The 8948-nt window shown below is 34.6% G+C and overlaps 1 protein-coding gene across 1 annotated transcript in view; it reads right to left on the bottom strand.

The window, feature by feature from the left end:
• Positions 1 to 1674: 1674 nt before the first annotated feature.
• The window catches only part of LOC142839818 (uncharacterized), a 34051-nt gene continuing 26777 nt past the window's right edge, over positions 1675 to 8948 (bottom strand). The window contains 4 exon segments of the mRNA XM_075956201.1: positions 1675 to 1913; positions 1916 to 3207; positions 4524 to 4584; positions 4782 to 4905. Coding sequence (XP_075812316.1) covers positions 1675 to 1913; positions 1916 to 3207; positions 4524 to 4584; positions 4782 to 4905 — 1716 coding nt within the window.

Genomic DNA, 8948 nt, shown 5'->3' with positions numbered 1-8948 from the left:
TGATGAGACTTTGGTTGATTGCTCAGTCAGTTGTCTCTGTCAACTACTATACTTTTAGGAAGCTACTAGACTGCACTACCTGCCTACTCAAATAATATGATTGCTCTTCTCAGGCCTTTGATGGGGTTGAAGATGAGATAATCATACTTACCCTCCTCTTATGATCTGGTTAAGCCATTTCTGCAACATGGACTCCTTAGGATAAAATGCTTATCAAACCATTAGGATGTATTCCTTCCTTAATATTGATTATGCTTATTGTAATTCTGTTCTTTTGTTTTGGTTTTTTGAGACAGGGTTTCTCTGTGGTTTTGGAGTCTGTCCTGGAACAAGTTCTTATAGACCAGGCTGGTCTCGAGATCACAGAGATCTGCCTGCCTCTGCCTCGCGAGTGCTGGGATTAAAGGTGCCACCATTGCCTGGCTGCTTATTGTAATTCTAACTTTATTTTTGACATATGTTTCTTATGTACATAGTTTTTTATAGGGTTTGGAATTTCTCATTAAGTTAAATGGGTAGGTGCTGTGAGAGCTCCTCCACTCAATAGCTTTAAGATATCAATCCACTTGGGCATGGTCTCTAACAGTATAAATGAATCTGTAAAGCGTGTGGTTGCTTTCTTGAATCCAGCTCTTGATTCTGGATGCTAGCTATATTGTATATAAGATCCATTGCTCTCTAGGTGCTCACATGACCTATAAAAGCCCAAGGTATTTTTATACTCTAAGTGGTGTTTTCAAAAGTCAAAGATTTATTTAGTACGCACATAGTTCAGGGTTTCTCCCTCTGACTTTTACAGCCTTCAAAATTCATCATTAAAACATGAACTCAGTGTTACGTGATGAACTTAGAATGAATGCAGCTATATTAAGTAAAATCAAGCACTTCTGTCTCATGTGTTTGTATGTGTGATTATAGGTTTGGGAAGATTGGGAGATATGGTATAAATCTTTAGTATTCTTTTGGAAAATGTGTGGATTGTTTTTAATTAAATATCATAAATCAGTCTGCCTTAGCAAGAGGAAGTATTTCACTCAATTACAAAATTAAGCAAAGTTCCATATTTCAGTTATTCATTTTATACTATCACTTTGTATAATTCACCCACGAACAGCTGTGTACCAAGGATTTTTTAATTGTTTTTCATTCAACTATATATTTGTCCACTATCCTCCCTTCCTCCCCTTCTCCCATGATTCCACATCTTCCAAGTTTAGTAAGATCTTGTCTTTCTCTATGTCCTATATAGAATAGATTTATGTATGTATGTGTTTGTTTCCTTTTTGTTGTCTATGTTCTGGGCATTGAGAATTGTAGGCTGACTGTCCTCTGTTTTATATCGAAAAGCCACTTAGGAGTAAGTACATACATTTTTCTTTCTGGTTCTGGGTTAACTCACTCTCTTATGATGGTTTTTAGATCCATAAATTTGCAAATAAATTTCAAGATGTAATTGTTTTTATCCACTGTTTAGTACTCCATTGTGTAAATATACCACAATTTCTTTGTCCATTCTTCACTGGAGGGCTTGTTTTAGGTTCTGGCTCTGACAATGTTGCTGTGAACACAGTTGAGCATTTGTCCTTGTGGTATGATTGAGCATCCATTGAGTACATATCCAAAGCGCATGGCTGGGTTTTATTTATTTATTTATTTATTTATTTATTTATTTATTTATTTATGTGTTCTTTTATGGCTTTGAAGAGTATTGTGATGTGCAAAGGCCTTACCACACTGATTTCATTCATAGGGTTTCTCTCCAGTATGTATTCTTTTATGGCTTTGAAGATGACTGTGATGTCCAAAGGTCTTACCACACTGATTACATTCATAGGGTTTCTCTCCAGTATGTGTTCTTTTATGCAATTGAAGATTACTGTGACGTCCAAAGGCCTTACCACACTGATTACATTATAGGGTTTCTCACCAGTATGTGTTCTTTTATGGCTTTGAAGATCACTGTGACGTGCAAAGGCCTTACCACACTGATTACATTCATAGGGTTTCTCTCCAGTATGTGTTCTTTTATGCAATTGAAGAGCAAAATTCTTTGCAAAGGCCTTACCACACTCATTACATACATAGGGTCTCTCTCCAGTATGTGTTCTTTTATGGCTTTGAAGAGTACCGTGTTGTGCAAAGGCCTTACCACACTGATTACATTCATAGGGTTTCTCTCCAGTATGTGTCCTTTTATGCAATTGAAGAAGACTGAGATGTGCAAAGGCCTTATCACACTCATTACATGCATGGGGTTTCTCTCCAGTATGAATTCTTTTATGGTTTCGAAGATTACTGTGTTGTGCAAAGGCCTTACCACACTGATTACATTCATAGGGTTTCTCTCCAGTATGTGTTCTTTTATGCCTTTGAAGACCCCTGTGACATGCAAAGGCCTTACCACACTGATTACATTCATAGGGTTTCTCACCAGTATGTGTTCTTTTATGGCTTTGAAGATCACTATGTCGTGCAAAGGCCTTACCACACTGATTACATTCATAGGGTTTCTCTCCAGTATGTGTTCTTTTATGGTATTGAAGAGCATAATTCTGTGCAAAGGCCTTACCACACTCATTACATACATAGGGTCTCTCTCCAGTATGTGTTCTTTTATGGCTTTGAAGATTACTGTGTTGTGCAAAAGCCTTACCACACTGATTACATTCATAGGGTTTCTCTCCAGTATGTGTTCTTTTATGCAATTGAAGAAGACTGAGATGTGCAAAGGCCTTACCACACTCATTACATGCATGGGGTTTCTCTCCAGTATGCATTCTTTTATGGCTTTGAAGATTACTGTGTTGTGCAAAGGCCTTACCACACTGATTACATTCATAGGGTTTCTCTCCAGTATGTGTTCTTTTATGCCGTTGAAGACCCCTGTGACATGCAAAGGCCTTACCAAACTGATTACATTCATAGGGTTTCTCTCCAGTATGTGTTCTTCGATGGTCTTGAAGAGCACTGTAGCGTGCAAAGGCCTTACCACACTGAGTACATTCATAGGGTTTCTCTCCAGTATGTGTCCTTATATGCCTTTGAATATGACTGTGGCATGCAAAGGCCTTACCACACTGATTACATTCATATGGTTTCTCTCCAGTATGTGTTCGTTTATGACTTTGATAATTTTTATAAAGAAGAAAGTCTTCATCATCTTGACCATACTCATAGGCTTTCTCTCCAGTGTGTGTTCTTTTATGCATTTCAAAATGATTGTGAAAGGAAAAGACTTCATCACATTGTTTAATTTCACAGCATTTTTCTCTGCTATGTTTTTTCATTCCTTAGAAAATGAGTGTTATAAGACAAGACTTCACCACAATGAGAATATACTGAAAACTTCACTCCAGTTTGAATTCTTTCAATCCTGCAAGGATAATTTACACATGTAAAAGCTTTACCACATTCAATGAAGTTGAACCTCATACCTATATAAATTAATTTCATATTTTTTCAAATTGTAAAAAGGAATCAACTATCAAGGTTTTATTTATAGCTTTGTTTAAAATAATGTTTTGTTCTCTCATTAGGTGTCATTTACATCTAGAAAAATATTTGTGATGAGAAATTCCATTGTGCCATGATTTATCTTTTCATCTATAACTATACCTATACTTTTCTAGGACATTTTTTACATTTTTGAAGAGAACTGCATATACTGAGTGCTTTACCAACTTTACTCCATTCATAATTTTACTATATTGTGAACCACATTTGGTAAGTGAACTAAGACACCCAGAAGTATTTGCATAGACCCAGAACTCATGTTTGTTTGTTTCTTTTTGTTGTAATATGAGATTGTATTTGGGTATTAACCATGATGATAGAAAATAAATTAACTTTGTATTTTTGGATCAAACTAAACATGTACACTCTACATAGGAATTACAGTTTATCTTCTTAATTGTTCTTAAGGAGAGGTTTGCTAAATCTTTCTGTATTCCTATGCTCATACACTTGTGTCAAGAGTGACATATCATATATATGAAAAAAAGAATAGTGTATAAAAGATTTCCAAAATGAATCTACAAGGTTCGACTTACACAGACTTGTATAGATATTAAGATTTCTCTACAACAAATGCCCCTTGACTAGTCTGATTTCACTAAACTTAGCACAGTCACAAAAAGTATATGAGTGATACAAGGCTTACCATGGGCTATTGAATTAGTAGAACATTTTGCAGCTATACTCATCATCACTGAAGTATGTATACATTTTCTGTCATGAATACCAAGAAGCAAATGAAGCAGCAGTTCTACAACATAGCTCTCATGGTGCTATTAATCAAATGGTGATATCTGTTCAGGCATTGCTACCTAGACTTTTTCTTAAATGAAGGCTTTACAGATGCAATTCACATACATGAAATTGAGGGATATGGATTTGTGAGAACTTAATAACCATCAATACATTTAAAGCTGTGGTCATTTACACTGTTGCTTTTGTTTTAAAGTTCCAGAACACATTACAAACTATTCAAGGGAAATTGTTATGAACTTGCCCAAGAAAATTACCTTGCAGGTCTTCTAGAACATTGACAATGCTCTTCGGTGTGAAGGTCTTCCCAAATGTATCCTAAAATACAGTACCAGAATATATGTTACTTTATTTAAGAATGTGCAACAATAAGCTTATTATCTTAAGTGCACCTAAGAACTGGGACTGTGTTATTTACCTCATTCTTCTTTCTCTGAAACATATTACAGAACAAAATCATAAACCAAAGAAAAGTTGTCTCCACATTTTGAAACATGAAAGAAATTCATTTTCACCTATAGTAGTTAGGTTTCTGTAGGTCTCCAGCATCACATCTTTGTAGAGATTCTTCTGTGAAGGATTCAGTAAATCCCACTCTTCCTTAGTGAAGTTGACGTGCACATCATCATAGGTCACTTCCTTCAAAAATATACCATATATGAGTACAATGTAAGTAGGACAATAAAATGCATACTTCTTTGAAAGTATAGTTTTATGATTCTGGTGTTCCCCATTCTTGTTCCATGACATAGACAGTCACTTTAGAAGGAAATTGAAAAGGAGAATAAATTCTGTTATTTCCGTGTCCTTTGCATAGGATACCTCCTTATAAGAGCAGTATCTATTCACAGGGAAAGAAAGAGAGAAAAGATCAACAGTATGTTGTATGCATGAGAAAATTAATGACTACAGAAAGGAAAAAAAAGATGGACAAACTGGGCATATTGGTATATTTTGCCTTTAGCAAAACACACAGAAAACAGAGGTGTGTATATTTGTTTGTGAGATGAATGCCAGTCAAGATTTAACAGAACTGTTTATCCATTTTTGGATACCATGTATCTTGTCAGAGGTTGAGGCATGAACATGTCTTTGCCCAAAGGCCAGTTTTGAAAACAAGAAAACAAGCTTTGAGTGTCTTCGGTTCTCAACATTCTCTGGAAAATAGATCAATGCTGCCAGTAGTAATCGTGTCTCACTTCAACAGTACCCTAGGTTATTTAAATTCCATATTTTAAAGCTTTTTGAAGTGGTTAAAGATTACCTATCTATACAAAATGTATTGTTTTTTTTTTTTGGGTTTTTCAATACAGGGTTTCTCTGTGGTTTTGGAGCCTGTCCTGGAACTAGCTCTTGTAGACCAGGCAGGTCTCGAACTCACAGAGATCCGCCTGCCTCTGCCTCCCGAGTGCTGGGATTAAAGGCGTGCGCCACCATCGCCCGGCCAAAATGTATTCTTTATGTGTCTAAAAAACCTGATTATTCTAACTATAAGTATGACAAACATAGATGACTATTGATCTATAATTCTAATACCTATATAACTTAAAGACTAAGACTTCATATTAGAATATTGTACAATAAACAACTGTACAACAAATGAGGACAATGGGCTCAAAATGTAACCAATGAATAAATATCTTGATCAGTGGAAAAAATGTACATTGCAATTTGATAAATATATTTATCAATATATAAAATGTTTAAAGCAGAGGTAGAAGCATGAACGCATACAATATTCAATATTTAACATTATATAAATGTACAAAAATCTATATCAAAGCAATTGCCTATAAATTATAACTCACAAGCATTCACTCTATTACTCACTATTATTATTAATGTATGTAAACTCACACTAATCTATTATTACATCCAATTTTCCCTTTTTTTCAAAGAAATCCCTGAGCCCATAAAATTTCCCTTCTAACCCACAACCCTATACCAATTATAATCAACCCCTAAATGATTTCCCTAACCCTAGGACAAACTTTGTTGGAAGTCTTTTAGAATTACTTCCAGCTGTCATGGGGGTGATGTTCTTTCTATGGGATCCTGTGAAAGTAAAATGATGGTTACATTCCAAGATTACTGTCTGGTATAATTGCAAATAGTCTCTGAGTATTTTGTAAAGGATTTTTGATCTTCCTCTTATAAGGTCTGTCCAGAACATTGTAAAAAGTGGACCAGTTCTGCTAACCAAGTTGGAACCACCTTGAGCAGCTGGTACGCAAAACAGGTCTGGTAGTAGCGCTATCATCATCATGCCATTGTATCAACCAGGTTGAGTTGTTGTTGTGGGGCCCCAACTTCTTCCTGGGAACTTCAAAATTACTGCAGGAAAATTCATTGTTCATTGTGGAAAACTTAAACATTATTTATATAGTCATATACAGACATATATATTTAATGACATGTACAATAGAGACAAAAATAGAAATGTAGAAAAGTGAAAAATTTTCTAAATTCCTTTTTCTTTGTGTCCCATGTTCCTGACATGAGAGAGAAACTCTGAATTTTTATTTTAATGACATGCTTGGATTTATACAGGGCAGAGCCAGTGTCCATCTCTAAAACCAGCTCTATATCTTCATAAATATACATCCACTTACAAAAGCCACCCAATGAAATGATAGGATAAAAGTATAAATTACTGAATCTAAAAAGAATAAAGGGGCATATATGTGTATGATGTAAAAGTGTACATCACTAAAATTAATTTTAGAAAATAACTACTTATTTATATACATATTTACATTGATGTAGATATGGATGCTCCCTTTTGATATAAACTTGACATTTTTATTAAAACATCCTGTCTATGATTTTTATATTCTTAAACTTATTTTACCTAATTCAACTCACTTAAACGTGCCATGAAAATTTCTAGTCCTTGAGAGTTATTATTATAAACCAATTAGGATATAAAGTACTGCATGTTAGTATTTTGTTATTTATTACAATTGAAATTATACTCAAGTTAGGTATGTTTTCAACATTATTTTGAATTTCATTAGCTGATTCAAATGAACATACTTTAGAGAAAATGTTTGCTGAAGTAAAGCAAACTTTGTCTTTTTGGGGATTACAAATTACTTGTGAAAATATACAAAAAAATGATTATATTAATCATTCAGCATATAAAATACTTTTACAAAAATTTGAGCCCAAAAGTTAAAAATTATTTGTGGAATCTTAATAGTTTTCAGAAATTGTTGCAAGACATTGATCATCTATATCCGAATATTGGAGTAAAAAATTGAAAAGAGTAATTAGAACCAAACCATAAAAGGTGACAAGGAGTTAAATAGTCAAAGAGAATTATCATCTAAAGCAGAGAATAAATAGTTTAGTGGAAATAAAATTATAGGAGGCACTTATGTAATGTCTGGATGTGAAGTTTTGTTACATTCAAGACTTTTTTTGATACAGGTTTCTCTGTAGCTTTGGAATGTGTCCTGGAACTACCTCTTCTAGACCAGGCTGGCCTTGAACTCCACCTGCCTCTGCCTCTGCAGGGATTAAAGGCTTGAGCCACCACCTCCTGGCCTTCATTCTAGAAATTTTATGCTCTATGAATTCCCTATAGGAATTTTACTACAAAGGAAAGATATTATCTGATAATCAATATTTTAAACATATAAACATACTAAAAAAATAAAAAGTTATGTGGAAAAAAAATCTGAGTTTTTTTTTTTTTTTTGGTTTTTCGAGACAGGGTTTCTCTGTGGTTTTGGAGCCTGTCCTGGAACTAGCTCTTGTAGACCAGGCTGGTCTCAAACTCACAGAGATCCGCCTGCCTCTGCCTCCCAAATGCTGGGCTTTTAAAGGCATGTGCCGCCACCTCCTGGGTCTGAGTTGTTTTTAAAAAGAAAACTGAAACTTCATCTATTAGCAAGAATGTACCAAGGTTAAATTGTAGCATGTTTTACTAATGTAGAAATTGAATCATTACAGACAGAAAGTGAACATTGGCAAAGAGCTTACAGTAATTTCTTGGGAGAAATTAACAACAAATATTCCTTTAGCCATAATATTAATGATCATACGTAGAAGTAACTAATTCTAGGGAAAGGCTCCATCTAGCTTCCTATATTTAATTTTGGGTTTGAGTCTCTATCTGATATCTAGGCATACATAAAAAATACTCATGTTTTACCTCTTACAGATTGGCTGCATATGACAATTAAAATGCTTAAGTTTTTTGCAATAAAATATGAGCATGCATTACAGTGACTTTGAAGTCTCCAAAAGAAGTGTGAGTCACGCAAGGAAGATTTCAACTGCACTATGTAATTGTTTCACCATCTAAACATCAGGTTGGACTACAAACTGTTCGGGACAATATTAAAATGGTACATTGAGATGATTGAGACTGCTGGGAACATATGTTTTAAATAAGCAAACAGTTATTTTGGAGGTTTGAGGAAGAGATGATGGGCAAAAGCACAGACAGGTTCAATGACGGAATTGAATCAAAGACCCAGATATTAATCCTCACACCTATGAACACCTGATTTTTGACAAATAAGCTAAAATTATACAATGAAAAAAGAAAGCATCTGCAACAAATGGTTATGGCATAACAATACCAACATGTAAAGGAGTACAAATAGATCCATATCTATCACCATGCACAATATTCAAGTCCAAAGGGGATAAAGGCCTTAATATAACTTGGA

The sequence above is a fragment of the Microtus pennsylvanicus genome, chromosome 22 (assembly GCF_037038515.1).
Source record: "Microtus pennsylvanicus isolate mMicPen1 chromosome 22, mMicPen1.hap1, whole genome shotgun sequence".
Classification (NCBI taxonomy): Eukaryota; Metazoa; Chordata; class Mammalia; order Rodentia; family Cricetidae; genus Microtus; species Microtus pennsylvanicus.
This window is presented reverse-complemented; position numbering and strand designations above follow the sequence as displayed.